The 19,475-nt window shown below is 38.6% G+C and overlaps 1 protein-coding gene across 1 annotated transcript; it reads right to left on the bottom strand.

The window, feature by feature from the left end:
- Positions 1 to 4,209: 4,209 nt before the first annotated feature.
- On the bottom strand, positions 4,210 to 17,162 carry LOC104660318 (disintegrin and metalloproteinase domain-containing protein 20). The gene is made up of 2 exons (XM_010360632.1): positions 16,926 to 17,162; positions 4,210 to 6,772 (listed from the first exon to the last, which is right to left on the bottom strand). The coding sequence occupies exon 2, from the start codon at positions 6,744 to 6,746 to the stop codon at positions 4,419 to 4,421; it is 2,328 nt and encodes a 775-aa protein (XP_010358934.1). The 5' UTR covers positions 6,747 to 6,772; positions 16,926 to 17,162; the 3' UTR covers positions 4,210 to 4,418.
- Positions 17,163 to 19,475: the final 2,313 nt, after the last annotated feature.

Here is a 19,475-nt window from a genome sequence, read left to right as displayed (position 1 = left end):
AATCTAGGAGCTGCCAGCATAATAAAGCATTGGAAATATCTACTGATGGTACAACTGAGCTAAAGCTGAAGTGCTTGTTCAGAGACATTATACTACCATTTCCCAGAATGAATTGTGTGCACTGAATTACAGATCTTTACAAGGGTCTGGGAACCAAGGCCTGGAAACAGGAGTAGCCCCACTTACTGTCACTCACAGTGACTCATTGGAGTGGTTTGTGCTTCTTGCCTACTGCAACTCTGGACTCTGCAGCCCAAAGGTCCTGGTCCCCAGTGGGTCATATTTTCACCAGGGCAAAGCTAGAGTCCCAATAGATTATAAGCTTAAGCTGCCACTAGAACTCACTGTGTCCTTGCACCAATTAAGAAGATGATCACATTCTTGACAGAAGTGATTGACCCTAATCATCAGGAGAAGGCAGGGCTTCTGTTAAAAGACGGAAACATAAGGGTGTATGCGTAGAACCCAGGTGATCTCCTTAGGTGCCTATTGGTACTCCCCAGTCTGATTGTCAGTATAAACGGACAGGTTCAGCAATCATAGCCTGAGAAGGGCATGATGACCCAGTGCTCAGGTCTTTTGGAGATAAATACCTGGGTCATAACATACAGTCAAGGAAACTAGAATGGACAGTGGAGGAGTGAGACAGTAAGTATCCATTTCAGCCTCAATCCCAAATGCTGCAGAGGGACTATGATTTATCCCATTAACTTCCCTCTTCTAAGGTTCCCCACAGAAAGGGATGTCCACCATAATCCTGGAGGTGTTGTTCCCACAATATATATCAAAAAAGTGGGTCAGAGCAGTGCAAATATTGGACTGTAGAATACACAAATATGCCTCTTGGATCCTCCTTCAAGAGAGGACTTGCTGACCATCTCCATAATTATGATCAGAAGACAGCACCCAGATGTTAGCTCTTTGGGGTCAGCCTCAGTTACAAAGAGGCAACCTACCAAGCTCATGCCCTTCTCCCACATCCAAGGGAATGAACAAACTGAAGGGATGAAGACCAGACCATTTTCGCCCTACTCAGACAAAATTGTCAAGCAATATTCAGTCCAGAGCTCACTGCCAGATTGGCTGAAGCTGCAATATACAAGTATACCTTATTTTATCACACTTCAATGTATTGTGCTTGACAGATACTCTTTTGCTTTCACTTTACAAATTGAAGGTTTGTAGCAATCTTCTGTTGAGCAAATCTGTTTGGCACCATTTTTTCAACAGCAAGTGCTTGCTTTGTGTCTCTGTGTCACATTTTGATAATTCTCACAATATTTCAGTCTTTATTATTATTATATCTGTTATGGTGAACTGTGATCAGTCAACTTTGATGTTACCATAATAATTGTTTTGGGTGCCACAAATTCCAACCACATAAAAGACAAACTTAAGCAAAAAAAAATTATGTGTATTCCAACTGCTCCACCAACTGACCATTTCCCCATCTCTTTCTCTCTCCTTGGGCCTCCCTATTCCCTAAGATATAAGATGGAAATTGGGCCCATTAATTTATAACCCTACCATAGCTTAAGTGTTCAAGTGAAAGGAAGAGTCTTGCATTTCTCACTTTAAATCAAAAGCTAAAAATGATTAAGCTTAATGAGAAAGGCATGTCAAAAGCCAAGCTAGGCCTCTTGTACCAAACAGCCAAAGTTGTGAATGGCAAAGTACATATTCTTGAAGAAAATTAAAAGTGTTACTCCAGTGAACACACAAATGATAAGCAAGCAAAACAGCTTTACTGCTGATATACAGAATGTTTGAGTGGTCTGGATAGAAGATTAAACCAGCCACAACATTCCCTTAACTCAAAGCCTAATCCAGAGCAAGGTCCTAATTTTCATCAATTCTATGACAGCAGAGAGAGTTAAGGAATCTGCAGAGAGAAAATTTGAAGCTAGCACAGGTTGGTTGATGAGGGTTAAGGAAAAAGCCATCTCCATAATATAAAGGTGCAAGACGAAGCAGCAAGTGCTGATGTAAAAGCTGCAGTAAGTGATCCAGAAGAGCTAGCTAAGATCACTGATGAAGGTGGCTACACCAAGCAACAGATTTTCAATGTAGATGAAACAGCCTTCTATTGGAAGAAGACTAGGACTTTCACAGCTAGAGAGGGGAAGTCAATGCCTGGCTTCAAAGCTTCAAAGGACAGGCTGATGGTTTTGTTAGGGACTAATGCAGGTGGTGAATTTAAATTGAAACCAATGCTCCTTTGCCAATCCAAAAATCTGAAGGCCCTTAAGGATGATGCTAAGTCTACTCTGCCTGTGCTCTGTCAGTGAAACAGCAAAGCCCTTGATGACAGCATATCTGTTCAGAGCATGGTTTACTGAATATTTTAAGCCCATTGTTGAGACTTACTGCTCAGAAAAAAAATGATATCTTTTCAAATATTACTGTTCACTGACAATACACCTGACTACCCAAGAGCTCTGATGGAGATGTCCAAGGGGATAAATGTTGTTTTCATGCCTGTTAACATGGATGGATGTTGATCCATTCTGCAGCCCATGGATGGAGTAATTTTGACTTTCAAGTCTTTGTATTTAAGAAATATATTTCATAAGGCTATAGCTGCCATTGATAGTAATTCCACTGATGGATCTGGGCAAATCAATTGAAACCTTTCTGGAAACGATTCACCATTCTAGATGTCATTAAGAACATTCCTGATTTACATGAGGAGGTCAAAATATTAACATTAAAAGGAGTTTGGAAGACATTGAGTTCAACCTTCACAGATGACTTCAGCGGTGGAAAGAGCTGTAGATGTTATGGAAATAGAAAGAGAACTAGAATTAAAAGTGGAGCTTGAGGATATGATGGAATTGCCATAATGTCATGACAAATCTTGAATGGATGAAGAGTTTCTTCTTATAGATGAGCAAAGAAAATGGTTTTTTTGAAATGGAATTGATTCCTGATGAAGATGCTGTCAACAATGTTGAAATGACAACAAAGGACTTAATATATTACGTAAACTTAGTTGATAAAGCAGTGGCAGAATTTGAGAGGACTCAAAATTTGAAAGAAGTTCTGCTGTGGGTAAAATCCTATCAAACAGCATCACATGCTAGATAAATATTTGTGAAAGGAAGAGTCAATCGATGCAGCAAACTTAATTGTTGTCCTATTTTAAGAAATTGCCACAGTCACCCCAACCTTTAGCAACCCCCACCCCGAAGAGTCAGCATCTGTCAACAATGAGGCAAGAACCTCCACCAGCAAAAACATATGGCTCATTAAAGGCTCAGAGGATTGTTACTATTTCTTAGCAATAAAACATTTTTAATTAAGGTATTGCATTTTTGGACATAATGCTACATATTTAATAGATTACAGTATAATGTAAATGTAACTTTTTTATGTACTGGGGAACCAAAAATTTTGTGTGACTCACTTTATTGTGATATTCCTATTATTGCAGTGGTCTGGAACTGAACCTGTATTATGTCCCAGGTACGTCTGTACTTGTATTTCTCATCTGCACAACCAACTTCCTTGCCTTTTTTCACAGCTGTTGGTCCCTAACAAAATCTTGTACTTGAAACTCCAATTCAGTGTCTGCTTCCGGAGAACTCAACCTACAACAACAAAGAAGCTACAGAAGGCACCTAACACTCCTAGGGCCAGGAGAACATAAGAAAGAAGCTGGGTTTACTAGAGCGGAGATGATTAAAGAACATTCCCCGCAGAACAAGGACCCAGACCTCTAAAGACGGCACAGTGAACAGCTGCTCCTGCTTCAAGAACTCAGAGGACCACAACCCTGCTCACTCCAGGGCTGCAACTTGGACCCCTGAGGAGGTCAGTGTTCAACTGCTGCTGATATTTCTAAGAAAAAATGAGGGTGGTTCTAAAAGTGACAACAGAACTGGAATCTGAAACCAAATATGATTACCAGAGTGAACGGGTCCAGCCAAAATAATGGTGACACTCATGGTAAGCACATGAGTGTCATCATTCATGTGCTTACATCACATGGTCATCACTCCAGGCTACTTCTACTGCCCCCTTTGGCACAGCTAAATGTGCCAAACAGAAATGAGGTGTGTATAGGCACATCCTGAACATTACATAGTACAGCAAAAAAAAAAAAAAAAAAAAAAAAAAAGAGAGAGAGAGGAGGGTTAAAACTGAGGGACAAGAGCTTGAAACTATCTTTTCTGTGCCTTTGCTTAGGAAACATAAAGACACAACTTCTGGGAAAAGGAACCTTTAATATTGCTTAAGACACTGTAGAGTAAGAATATGCTAGGAATCCTTTGCTGTGACAGCTAATGCTTGTGATCCTGACATGAAATGTCCATAGAGTTTTATTTAAACAGTGAGACATGCATTCATTTTTCTATTAAGAAAAATCGGATATTAAAAATGAAGAATGAAGCTTAGTCTCCTTTTTCCCATTTCTCTTATCCTTCTTCATCTTCTTTACTTTTTGTGCGTCTCTTTAAAAGCACACGTAAGCAAAATAAAAAAGCAACCAAAGGAAGAAGGCACAATAGTGACAGGTAACCCAACTTTCCCATCACATTTAATCCTCCCACGTTGTTCTTAGGAGGTGGGCCACTATCAGCACTACCTCCATAACCTTTGTCCTTGCAGTAGGGGGGTGCCCATTCACGGTTGCAGTGACAGTGTTGTTTGTTGTTGCAGACTCCCCTCATGTTGCAGGTCTTAGGCTGACAGACTTGTGACAGACGAACCATACTGGCACACTTCTTACGGATGCAGATCTTTTCTGGACCACATACTGTGCCATCTTTCACCTCACCAATATCAGGTATAGCCATCCCTAAGTGATAATCAGTGCCCCAGCAAGTGGTGTCATTGAGGTGAAACTGCTGCACTGTGGAATGCTCTAGCAGATTGGGAATTACTCTTACATTTTCACATTGAACCCTCCCACACAGGATATCAGGGGACCAACATTTTACATATGTTGTACCTACAATACCACAGTGACCAAAACGGTTTCCTTGGGTGTTGATTTCTTCGTAGCAACTCTGAGATGCACTCCTTGCATCTTGGCCAAAAATCTCTTTACACTGTGTATCATGGTTATTACATGCCTTTTCATAGCAGAAGGCATTCACATTACAGGAGATCCCGTCCTGCACATACACATCATCTGGGCATTGATGGGATGTCCCATTGCACCACTCTGGAAGGTCACATTCACCAACTTTTTGTCTACATAAAGTTCCCGATGGCAGAAATTTGCAGTCTTTGCAACACATTCCAAAAGCACAAGCAGCCCCAGGACGTAGAGTACAGTTTAACAGACAACAGGGATCTTTTGCACACTGCTGTATGGTTCCACAGTCACATTCCTCCCCTTCTTCAACAACTAGATTCCCACAGTACTTCAGTCTAAATATATTCCCTGGATATGGAGGAGGTTGAATACATAATCCACTACTGATAGTATTGTCCCAATATTGGGCATAACTGCAGTTGCTAAATTTAGTTGTCAACTTTCTATAGGCATGCATTATGCACCACCGTAGCTCACACACACACCACTGGGTGTCATGTTGCATACCCAAATTATGACCAAGCTCATGGCCCAAAGTAACTGCAAAAATGACCAACCTGTCATCTTCAAAAACATTAACTCCACTATTAAAAGGATTCTGGCATATTCCTTTAACATAGGCAACACCAAGTGTCTTGCCTTGTGTGTCTTTTATGAAAAGATGTGCAACATCATGTTGTAATCGATTATTAAGGTTATAATTCTTCCAAACAGAAAATTCCTCTAAAACATTATCTAAGTCTCCATTGGTAGGAAGCGGATTTGATGCAGTCCATATATCAATTCCAGTCAAAATTACATCAACCTCCAAAGGATGATAGAAGGAATCCACCATATTGACAACGTTAAATACTTCATGCTGCACTGTTGATGCATTACTTTGAGAGAAATGATATCTAACATTATCCACGACCACCACCAGCTCAACAAACCGCCGATGGGTCCACCAGCCCACAAAAGAACTTTGCTTCAGAGTGAAATTATATGACAATTGCAACTCCAACTGGCGTGTTATTTTCTCTTCTGTTAACCCACATCTCATAGGTGGAAACTGTGTATCATCACTGTCTATCTTATGTACTAGGTGTTCAAATGTGGCAGAAACAGTAATTGGCTTGATTTCATAAACAAGGTCATTTATCTGTAGCATTCCAAGAAAGCCCCCAGAACAGGTACTAAGTGCAACCAAGGACTCAGGGACCTCCTCCACATAACCATGGTAGTAGCAGTCATCCTGGATGAAGGGCTGATCCTGGAGCAGGGCATGCTGCTCCGTGTAGGTGAACACAGGGAGATGTGCGGCAAACAACAGCTTCTTTACCCTCATGTGGACAATGTATCTCTGTCCCCCAAACCGCAGGCTATAGGAGAGCCATCCAGGAGCCTTTGCACCTCTGCCCCTGCTGATCACCTTCAAAGGGATCACCACTTCTGGAGAAGTGAAACGCTGGGAGGGCCTGGCCTGAGAGTGGCCAAAAACAGACAAAAACACCCCAAACCAGAGCAGCAGAAGAGCGACCCTGATGTGCACCAGGGGCTCACCCACTGCCATTATGAAGCTGTCATTATGGAGCCATCTGTCTAGAGCAGAAAAGGACAAGGTGTGAGGCACTGCTGGTCTGGCTCCTCCCTCTGAGCTGTTCAGGGTGCATGGCTGACCTTTAGGGATCTGGGGATCTGTGTCCTGGTGGAGCTGGACCATCAGAGTTGCAGTGCTGAAAATAAAAACTGAAAGAGCCAGGATGGGGTGGGTGGGATAGAAAGGGAGAAAAAGAGAGAGAAAAAAGGCAAAGTGATTCCTGCATTTGGACCATATTTGAAGCAATAAAATGCATAGGATTCTCTTAATACATATGGCCAAGAAGATTTCCAGATGGGGGAGATTGCACATAGGTGAGTTATTTTCAAATTTTCATGATGGATACCTAAGAGTCATTATATACTGTTTTTTAAACATGTAAAATGACAAGACATTTTCCATTTTATTTTAATGTTTGTATTTCTTTTATTATTTATTTTACAGATGGGGTTCTGCTCTGTTGCCCAGGCTGTAGTGCAGTGACACAATCATAGCACATTGCAGCCTCAAATTCCTGGACTCAAGAGATCCTCCCACCTTAGCCTCCAAGTAGCTAGAACTGCAGGCATGCACTGCAACACCCAGCTAATTTTTCTTTTTGATTTTTTTTTGGGGGGTAGAGATGGAGTCTCACTATGTTACCCAAGAGGGTCTCAAACTCCTGGTCTCAAGTGATCTTCTTGTCTCAGCCTTCCAAAGTACTGGGATTACAGGCATGAGCTGTCACATCAGGCAAAATTGTTCATTTTAAAGACATTGGATTCTGACACAAATCTTTCTTCCAACCAAAAACCTACTGGCAACCTCACATTCAATAAGCATATGGACAACACATTCAAAATCCACCATTTTGTGTTCCTTTATTTGTGTAGTTTGCTCCATCTCCCCTCTCCTATCCCAGACGTTTTATGTATACCTAATTCTGCTCTAAATTGGTAGTCAAAAAAGCCCCACTAAAAGGGCTTATTAGTATTGAGAGACCTCCTCCAATCAAGACTTTTTAATTTTATGATATATTCTTATCTGCAGAAAAGCCCTGGGCATTCCAAGGAAGGAAGGCATGTGATGGGGTAACAGGGAGTAGGGCAGCTGTTTTGGGGCAGGGCACACAGCCAACTAGCATCACGATCTCTATCATAAGAGGCTCCTCCTGGTCATGTCAATACAGATTTGATTCTATTTTTCACATGGCTGACGAGTTATCCGGATTGATTTCAATCTCAATGTTCCAAAGAAAGCCTACACAGAGGAGCTTAAGCCTAGAGTCCGTTCATTATAATGTTTAGAAGACCACAATTTGAGTAGACTTAAAAACCTCATCACTGTTGAAAACAAAGTTTGGCTCAAGTAAAAGCTAACTTTGCTCAGTTCCTGACTTTCACTTAAAAATGTTGTTAATCATTTACTCAATATTTGAAATCAAAATGTTAAAACAAATTTGGAAACACGTTAACATATACTGGCGGCCTCAATATTCTAAGAGCACAAATGAGCATGTGCAACATCCTTAGCATTATGATGTCAAGAAAACCTGCATCCCTCCGTGTGGGTGTCCAGAACTAATGGATGGCCACCAGATGCCACAAGAGGAAATCAGGATCACTGGATGAGACCTCTTAGGGCAAGTATATCTGATACAGGTGAAATCCCAATTTAGATTTCCTCTCCATAGCTCTCCTCATAATATTCTTGGTATGTGTCATAGAGTTTGGAATATTAAGATGGAAATGGGTGAATTGAGAGAGGATCATGAAAGAAAAAGCCTTGTAGAGAAGATAAAACCTGTATTACGTATAGTCAGAAATATGATGAGGTTATAATACAAAAGTTTATTCCAAAGAATCTGTGATAGGCCAGTCCTTGTCATCAATGCATTACTCCAAAGACAAGTCTTAAAGGAACATTGCCTTCCCATTAATTTTGTGAACAGGTGTATTCTGAAGGCCTTTCTTCTAATGTTACTGGGATTTCAACCACTGTGAGAATCTTCCTCTGCATCAGTAATTAACTCTTTCTTCTAATTCCAGTAACAATTTAAAACTCATCAACACCTGTGTTATGATCTCTCCCCTCACTCACAGTGACAGCCTAATTTCGTGTTTCTCAGACTCAGGTCACAAACTGTAAATCAATTTAGTGGGCCACAACCAAAGGAAACACAATTGTGTAGAAAATATCAGAGGGTTTTACACAGATGCTTACCAAGACCTTCACACACTGTAATGAAAGTTTATATTTAATTTTCTGTGTCTGTGTTTGTATCTGCATACTCCCATGCTCACTGAGTCTCAGTGTAAACTAAGCTAAATTTCTTATTGTGGTCACAGTCAAAACCCATTGGAAGAGCAGTAGCCAAGCAATGAAAATGAAAGCTTTAGAGAAAAACTCTGTCCCTCTTTCTTTGCTGAAAATAAAATCCTATCTGAAACTACAGTCATTCTGATCTCTCCCTGGGATCTTGGATTCAATTTCAGTGAAAGATGTATCTTCCTCCAGTTCCAGCTCATAGCCCCTCTATCTGTGCTATGAATCCTATAGCCCTACCTACTTGAAGATTGACTGTCGATTTATCCTCAACTTTTGCTTCATTACTTTCTCTTTACCTCCAGTACATGAACATGCTCAAATCTCTACTAACCTTAAAATATTTATCTTCCTTTATTCTCACATACTCCCATGGCTACCAGCTTGCCACTAGAACTTTCTCTCTTTAATGGACAAGAATCACTTACCAGCAAACTGAACAATTATGCCCATAGTTCTTTCAATGGCCACGGTCATCAGTGGTCTCTATTGCCCCTCTCAAAAAACAAATGTAACTGACATCTCACATGGCAAAAGTAAACAAATCTCTGTAGATCTCACAGAGGATTAGGTTATTGATCTCACTGCTTAGCAACAATGTCCTCTCAGTTACAGATCCCACCACGTGGCTCTTAAAGTCAATTGACTCTGCCTCCACCACCTCTATCCAGTTTTCTTTTTCCATCCCTCCCCAACATGCAAGTGTCAGGTCAGCCTCTTCAACCCCATCCTATGAGCTCCACACACAGCATATGCTCACTTCTGCTTTAGGAACTTTGTTCATGCTCTACCCTTATCTAAATAATGTAAACCTTTCCTCATTCTTGAAACACGTTACAGTATCCTTCAATGTTCAGATTACATTCAGCTTCTGCATTGCATCATTAATATTCTATAAACTTCTGAATAAGCATCATATCCTGTGTTTGAAATATTTATGTAGGCGGTCTGCTTGTTTGTGTGTGGTTCTACCACATCACCAGTTAAATTACAATTTTGTAGAAAAATATAGCAGAAATATTGTTAATGATGTAAAGTGTTCATATTTTTGGCTAAAGAAAGCTTAGTATCTTTTAGCTGATGACGATGCACTGATGATGATGCAACTGAATGATGATGCACTCGCAGTGGTGAGGTGCGTTGGAACAACAATTGGGAGATAATTGTATATCTTTGCCATCTACTATCTTCTTTTTTAGATATGGTTGTGAGGAAATGGATCAGAAAGTGAATAGATAAGGATCAATTAGGTCCATCTTCTAAGAAAGTCCTTTTCATTTTCTTATCATGATTGTATTAATAACAGGATACTTTATTTCTTTTCATGATTATATTAATCACTGGATACATAGGTTTCCCCTAATGTATGGGGGTTGAACTGTTCCATATGTCCAGGCAGAATTGGAGAATCCTCTCTTAAGATGTGTTTAAAAAAAAAAAAAGGTTTCCTCATTCCAGAGCTTAGTGGACATAACCTGACCATGTCAGATTTGACTGACAATGATGAAAGAAATTGTCCAAGAAATTAGAGGTTTGGGAAAATACACAAACCCAAACCTGGAAAGGTTTTGACAAGGACACAGTAGATGATGCTATAGAAAAGAGAAAACTATAAACAGGCTGATAGATGGCCACATGAAAAGAGAGAGCCTCCTTGAGTCTGACAGAATGGGCAGTCGCCTGGAACATCTGTGTTAGAGAATGACTGAAGCTTCCTAAAGCAGGTTTGACTACATCTTGTTTGTGGTAAAAATAATTTTATATGCATCTAAAAGCAAAACAAACTGTTACAAGAGACAAAGGATGAGACTATATAATGATAAAAGGGTTCAATTTATCAGGAAGATATAACAATTAGAAATATATGCGCCCAACATTGGAGAACCCAAATATATGAAGCAAACATTGACATAATTTAAGGGAGAAATAGATAGCAACACAATAATAGTAAGATAGTTCAATACCCTATTTTCAATAATGGATAGAACATCCAGACAGAAAATCAATTTAAGAAACTGACTTGAACCACACTATAGACCATATGGACCTAACAGACACACACAGAACATTCTACCCAACACATCAGAATACACATTCTTCTCAAGGGCACACAAAATACTCTCCAGGATAGTTCACATATTAGGTCATAAAACAAGTCTCTTTGTCCTTGTGATAGTCCTTGCCTTAGTTTGCTGAGAAACCAAACACTCCTAGGTGGGAATTGAACAATGAGAACACTTGGACACAGGAAGAGGAACATCACACCACAGGGCCTGTCGCGGGGTGGGGGCTGGGTGGTGAGGGACAACATTAGGAGATATACCTAATGTAAATGACGAGTTAATGAGTGCAGTACACCAACATGGCACATGTGTACGTATGTAACAAACCTGCATGTTGTGCACATGTACCCTAGAACTTAAAGTATAATAAAGAATGAAAGAAAAAAAACAGTCTTAACAAATTTAACATTGAAATCACCCCAAGCATCTTTCTGAGCACAACAGAACGAGACTAGCTATCAATAATGTAATTAAATCTGAAAAATTCACAAATACACTCATTCATCACTTAACAATAGGGACAAGTTCTGAGAAATGTGTTGTTAGGTGATTTTGTCATTGTGCAAACATCATTAAGTGTACTTCTACAAACCTAGAATGGTATAGCCTACTATACACCTGGGCTGTATTGGATAGCCTATTGTTCCTATACTACAAACCTGTACAGCATGCTACTATACTGAATACTGTAGGCAACTGGAGTACAATGGTAAGTATTCATGTATATGAACACATTTAAACATAGAAACAGTAAACACATGGCATAAAAGATAAAAAATGGTTCACTTGTTTAGGGCACTCATCATGAATGGAGCTTGCAGAACAGGGAGTTTCTCTGGGTAAGTCAGTAAGTAAATAGTGAGTGAATGTGAAGGCCTGGGACATTACTGTACACTACTGTAAACTTTATAAACACTGTGCACTTGGGCTAAAATAAATTTATTTTTTAAAATTTCTTTAATAAATTAAACTTAGCTTACTGTAACATTTTTACTTTATATACTTTTAATTTTTTAACTTTTTGACTGTTTTGTAATAACACTTAGCTTAAAACATAAAAACATCGTACAGCTGTACAAAAATTTTACATCCTAGGCCAGGCGCGGTGGCTCACGCCTGTAATCCCAGCACTTTGGGAGGCCGAGGTGGGTGGATCACAAGGTCAGGAGTTCGAGACCAGGCTGGCCAAGATGGTGAAACCCCATCTCTACTAAAAATACAAAAATTTTTATATCCTTATTCTATAAGCTTTTTCTATTTTAAAAATTATTTTTTCTTACTTTTAAAATTTTTTGTTAAAAACTAAGACACAAACACAAACATTAGCCTAGGCCTTCACAGGGTCAAGATTATCAATAGTCACTGTCTTCTCTGTCTTCTCCCTCCATATCTTGTCCCATTGGAAGGGGCAATAACATACACGGAGCTGTCATATCCTATGATCACAATGCCTTCTTCTGGAATACCTCCTGAATGAACTGCCTGAGGCTGTTTTACAGTTAGTTAACTTTAAAAATATATATGTAGAAGTATACTCTAATATCATGATAAAAAGTATAGTATAGGAAATCATTTATCATCATTATCAACTTTATATACTATACATAATTGCATGTACTATACTTTTACATGATTGGTAACGCATAGGTTAACACCAGCATCACCACAAACACATGAGTAATGCATTACGATATGACATTAGATGGCTACAACGTCACTAGACAGTAGGAATTTTTCAGCTCCATTGTAAGATGAGACCACTGTCATATTTGCGATCCATCATTGCCCAAAACATTCTTACGTGGTTCATGACAGCAGATGGAAATTAAACAACACCAACCATTGGGTCAAAGAAGAAACTAAGAGGGAAATTAGCAAATATCTTGACACAAAAATGAAAACACAGCATACCAAAACTTATAGGATGCAGCAAAGCAGTCCTAAAAGAGAAGTTTACAGAGATAAATACTGACATTTAAAAAAGAGAGAGAGAGAGAAAGATCTCAAATAAACAACCTGACTTTAAACCTTAAGGAACTAGAGGGAAAGAAGAACAAACTAGGCTCAAAGTCAACAGAGGAAAGACATAAACATTGGAGCAATAATAAACAAAATAGAGAATAAACAAGTAAAAAATCAATACAAATTGGTATTTAAAAAGATCAACAAAACTGACAAACCTTTAACTAGAGCAGCTAAGAGAAAATGAAAAACAAAACAAAAATCAGAAATGAAAAAGGAGATATTATAACTAATGACTTGGAAATAAAAAGGTCTAAAAGAAATTACTATGATACAAGGATAGTTTAACATTTAAAAACCAATCATTGTGATATATCACATTCACAGGCAGAAGGATAAAAATTACATGATCATCTCAATAGATGCAGAAAAAGCATTTGACAAAATCCAACACACTTTTCTGAAAAAAATACGTGACATTCTAGGAATACAAGAAAATTGTCTCAACAATATACAGGCATGTATGGAAAGTACACAGCTAACATTGTACTCAATGATGAAAAACTGAAATCTTTTCCTCTAAGATCTGAAACAAGGCAAGAATATCCTTTTTATTCACTTCTATTCAATACAGTATGGGAAGTCCTAGCCAGAGAAATTAGACAAGAAAAAGAAATTATAATGTCCATATCAGAAAGGAAGAAGTAAAATGATCTATGTTCACGGATGACTTGATCTGTAGAAGACTCTAAAAATTCTACAAAAAAACCCCTGTTATAGCTAATAAATGAATTCAACAAAGTTGCAGGATACAAAATCAACCACAAAAGTCACTTGCATAATTATACACTAACAATAAATCATCTGAAAAATAAGAAAATAATTCTATTTACAATAGCATCAGAAAGAATAAAATACTTAGGAATAATCTTAACTTTAAAAAATTAAAGACATGTACACTTGAAATCACAAAACCTTGTTGAAAAAAAATTAAAGATAATAATAAATGGAAAGACATCTCATTCATAGATTAGAAGACTTAATATTGTTAAAATGTCCATACTATCCAAAGCAATCTACAAATTCAATAGAATCCCTAACAAAATCTCAATGGCATTATTAGCAGAAATAGAAAAACAATTCAAAATTTATATAGAAGCATAAATGGCCCCAAATAGCCAAAACAATCTTGAGAAAGAAGAATAAAGCTGGAAGCCTCATACCATCTGACTTCAAAATATATTATAAATATACAGTAATAAAAACAGCATGGTACTGGCATAAAAACAGACAGAGATAGAATATAAAGCCCAGAAGTAAATCCAGACATGTATGAATAAATGACCTTTGATAAAGGTGCCAGAACTACACAATGGGGGAAATATAGTCTCTTCCATAAGCAGTACTGGAAAAACTGGATATCCACATGCAAAAGAATGAAACTGAACCCTTATACAACACAAAAATCATTCAAAATGGAATAAAAACATAAAAATAAGACCTGAGACTATAAAACTTCTTAAAAAACACACACACAAGGAAATCTTCACAGCATTTGTTTTTGCAATGATTTCTTGGGTATGACACCAAAAGCACAGGCAATGAAAGCAAACATAAATGAGACTACCTCAAACTAAAAAGCTTCTTAACAGCAAAGGAGACAATCAACAGATTGGAAATAGATAGGCATGTAGTGGCATCATAATTATTTAAATTAACACCCAATATTACTTGTGATTAAGTTCCCTATTGATGCAAGTGTGTAGGGTGACCAAGTGACTGCTGTAATTATAAGTACATCAAGGACAGAGGGGTGAGATAGCTATACTTAAATGTATTGGCATTTTACACAACAAGGCCCAAGGCCCTAAATTCACAGTGGCCTACATGACGGAAGAAGTATTTGCCAAACATCTATGTGATACCTGATAAGGGATTACTGTCCAAAATATATAAGATATCCATAAAACTCAAAAGCAAGAAACTAAGTTTTTTCAAAATAAAAAGTTGGGCAAATGACCTGAATAGGCATTTATGCAAAAAAAAATATATGGCCAACACCATTTATGAATGATGTTATAACATGAAAAGATGCTCAACATCACTAATCATGAGAAAATACAAATCAAAACCACAAAGAGATCTCACCTCTAGCTTGGATGTTCTGTATGCTCCAAATTTCATGTTAAAATGTGACTTCTTATACCATCTCATGCCAGTTAGAATGGCAATTATTAAAAAGTCAGGAAATAACAGATGCTAGAGAGGATGTGGAGAAATAGGAATGCTTTTACACTGTTAGTGAGAGTGTAAATTAGTTCAACCATTGTGAAAGACAGAGTTGCAATTCCTCAAGGATCTAGAACCAGAAATACCATTTAACCCAGCAATCCCATTACTGAGTATATACTCAAACGATTATAAACCATTCTACCATAAAGACACATGCACACGTATGTTTACTGCAACACTATTTTCAATAGCAAAGACTTGGAACCAACCCAAATGCCCATCAACAATAGACTGGATAAAGAAAATGTGGCACATATGTACCATGGAACACTATGCAGCCATAAAAAAGAATGAGTTCATGTGCTTTGCAGGGACATGGATGAAGCTGGAAGCCACTATTCTCAGCAAACTAACACAGGAACAGAAAACCAAACAATGCATGTTCTCAATCTTAAGTGGGAGCTGAACAATGAGAACAAATGGACGCAGGGAGAAGAACATCACACCAGGGCTTGTTGAGGGATGGGGGGCAAGGGGAGGGAGAGCATTAGGAAAAATACCTAATGCATGTGGGTCTTCAAACCTAGATGATGGGTTGATAGGTGCAGCAAACCACCATGGCACATGTAAACCTATGTAACAAACCTGCTCATTCTGCACATGTATCTCAGAACTTAAAATTAAAAACAAAAAACAAAAAACAAAAAAAAAACCCTCTTAGAAAAAATAACATTCGGGCTGGGCACAGTGGCTCATGCCTGTAATCCCAGAACTTTGGGAGGCCAAGGCGGGTGGATCACCTGAGGTCAGGAGTTTGAGACCAGTCTGGCCAAGATGGTGAAACCCCATCTCTGCTAAAAATAAAAAAAATTAGCCGGGCGTGGTGGTGGGCACCTGTAGTCCCACCTTCTCAGGAGGCTGAGGCGGAAGAATCACTTGAGCCTGGGAGGCGGAGGTTGCAGTGAGCCAAGATCGGGCCACTGCACTCTAGTCTGGGTGAGAGAGTGAGACCCTGTCTCAAAACAATAAACAAACAAACCAAAACACTTAAATGGATTAATCTTATCCTAAATTCTTTTACATTTTATTTTATACTTATAGAAGCCTTCCTATGTATCACATAAAATTCTCATGCTTAAAAAAAATGTGACTTCCAATGTTGGAGGTAGGAAAGTAAAATGGTACAGCTGCTATGGAAAACAATATAGAGGTTCCTCAGAAAATTAAAAATAGAACTATCATATGATCCAGTAATCCCACTTCTAGGTATTTATCCAAATTATCGAAATCAGGCTCTTGAAGATATCTTTGTATTCCCATGTTCACTGCAGCATTATTTACAATAGCCAAAAGGTGGGAAAAAAATCTAAATGTTACCCAACAGATGCATGGCCCAGAGTGGTGGTATATAAGTACATATTATTCAGTCATTAAAAAGAAGGAAATCCTGTCATATGCTGCTATACCATGGATGAGCATTGAGAATTTTATACTAAGTGAAATAAGCCAGTCACAGGACAAATACAGAACGATTCCACTTATGAGGTATCTAAAGTAGTAAAACTCTTAGAAGAAAAAAATAGAATGTTAGTTGCCAGGTGCTGAGGGATTAGGAAAATGAGGAGTTCCTATTCAATGAATATATAATTTCAGTCATGCAAGATGAAAAAGTTCTAGAGATCTGCTGTACAATAATATGCATATAGTTAATAATAATGTAGCTCCTTCTAGCAAATCTTACCTCTGTGTCTTTCAGTGTTCCATCTTTTCAGTCCTCTAATAACTTTTAAAAATTTCCCTATATTAATTTTCCTTGGTGTGTTTTTCTTTTCTGGACAGGATATTGACAGAAACAAGACTTGATACTAATAGTGATATCAAAAAAAAAAGATAAAATGGGAATCTGAGATTGATGTGGGCATGACCCTAGTCTTAAACACACTGCTGAACTCCCATCCAATGGAGAATGGCATGTAATGACATCACAATTAGTTACTACTCAATGTTGATTGCAGTGAACTGCCCTATTGACACAAGTGTGTAAGGGGATGAAGTGACTGTTGTGATCATTACTATGAGCACCTCAAAGACTGGGAGGTGAAATAGCTGTATTTAACTATACTGGTAAATTTACATGATGAGGCCAAAGGCTTGAAATTCGCAGTTCAAACAGAGCTTATAATGGTGGACCTAAAAGAATCTCTCCTTTGTTTTAGCCATACAACCAAGCTCACTGAAAACAAAATTTAATTGGAATGCTTGCAGAGTCACAATATAAGTTGAATACATAGATATGCCAAGGGAAAGGGAAGAAACTGATTGGGAAGGGGGAAAACCTTGAGATTTGAAATATGAATTCCGGTGAATTTGGATGACTTTGAATATCTAAACATTCCAAAGTATCCCTGAGTCTCCTTTAACAGAGAAAGAACCCACAGCTCTCCTGTCTGAGAAGTCTATGCACCTCAAGCTTGAGACCTTATAATGAGCTCAGCTGGGGAACTTATCCTGAAAAGGGCTGCCTAGACTCCTCAAGACATACTCCTACCACCCCTTATTGGCTCTAGAAGCAAACAAGAATCAGATCTCAACATGCTCAAGAGCAAAAAGTTCCAAATCAGAATTGGAAGGAAATAACTTCCACTCCAAAATATTTGCAACATTTTACTAATTCATATTAGCAAAAGAAAGCCAAAGAAACCATATTAATAACAGAAATGATGAAGCAGGAACAAAAATAAAGAGGATAGACTTTATAGAATGAAATTCAACAGGAATTTGTATTTAACTAAATAGCTTCAAAATATATAAAGGAAATTATAAGAGATATAAAAGGATAAATAGAAAACTTCAAAGTCTACTTGTTGGTATAACATGCTTCATTCAGTAACTGATAGAACAATTTAAAAAATAATTAGTAAGGAAATACAAACCTTAAGAAATGTTAATCAAATTAATCTAACGTACACATGTAAAAACACCCAACAATTGCAGCACAGTTATGAAGTTCAAATGTGCATGGGACATATACCGAAATACATAATATCCATGGGCATGATAGAAGTATCAGCACACCCTAAAAATAAGAATTGGGGCCAGGCATGGTGGCTCACACCTGTAATCATAGCACTTTGAGAGGCTGAGGCAGGCGGATCACCCGAGGTCAGGAGTTCGAGACCAGCCTGACCAACATGGTGAAACCTTGACTCTATTAAAAATACAAAAAATTAGCCAGGCATGGTGGTGGGCACCTGTAATCCCAGCTACTCAGGAGGCTGAGGCAGGAGAATTGCTTGAACCCGGGAGGCAGAGGTTGCAGTGAGCCTAGATCACACCATTGCATTCCAGCCTGGGCAACAGAGCAAAACTCTGTCTCGAAAAAAAAAAAAAAAAAAAAAAGAATTGCACAGTGTATGTCCCTTAATGACTATGGAATTTAAAAAGAAAATTATATAAATACAAAGAGCTATTGACAGAGCAGAAGCATCGCTGTCTTGTACAAGCGTCACCATTTTAAGGTTCACCTTGATTAAAAAAACTGCCTAAATCCAAAGGGCATCAGCCTAATGGCTAAGATCGGCATGACCATAAACCACAAATCACATCTCCAACTAGAAACATTCCAACCATAAGATAAACCCCTCCCCAACCAGAGACATGCCAGCCCTGAGATAACCTCCCCTCCAGCCAGAGAGATGTCAGTTCCAAGATAACCTCCCCTCCAACAACAGACATTCCAACCCTGCCATAAATTTCTTCCTAACACAGAAACTTCCAAGCCTGTGATAAACTCTCTCACCCTAAAACCAATAAAATCTCTTAATCCATAGGAGCAAGCACTCCTGACCAAAATCGACCAGAAGCCCCTCTCAGGTTTATTCTCCAAAATAAACCTGTCTTTGACTGTGGAGTCACTTTTCATGTTTCTTTCCTCTTTCTTTACTTCTTACATTTGGTGCCCAAACCCAGGATGGGTGTTGGCGATACAGGCTGTCTTGCAACCCAAGAAGCAGTGGATAGCAGCTGCTCATCCCACTGGATCCTGAGAGTCTCTTGCCACCTACCTCATCTTGTCTCTCACTTCACTTTTCGAGCAATTTGCATGAGGAGGACAACTAACCTGAAGGGGACTGTGAGGGTTCAGGTTGGGGCTACTCTCCAGTGAGCCCTCAAAACCTTCAGGTCTCAGGAATCCACCTCTGACCACCCATAATGGGTATTTCGCTTTCTCCTCTCCTCCTCTCTCATCTTCCCTTCACTCTCTTCCTTGTATGGCTCCAGTCCAAGAGGC

Source organism: Rhinopithecus roxellana, chromosome 5, assembly GCF_007565055.1.
Source record: "Rhinopithecus roxellana isolate Shanxi Qingling chromosome 5, ASM756505v1, whole genome shotgun sequence".
Lineage (NCBI taxonomy): Eukaryota > Metazoa > Chordata > Mammalia > Primates > Cercopithecidae > Rhinopithecus > Rhinopithecus roxellana.
The sequence above is the reverse complement of the archived record's forward strand: the minus strand, read 5'-3'. Positions and strand labels throughout refer to the sequence as shown.

Coding starts and splice junctions, on each gene's coding strand:
- LOC104660318 (XM_010360632.1), bottom strand. CDS start 6,746: ATGGTCCAGCTCCACCAGGACACAGATCCCCAGATCCCTAAAGGTCAG.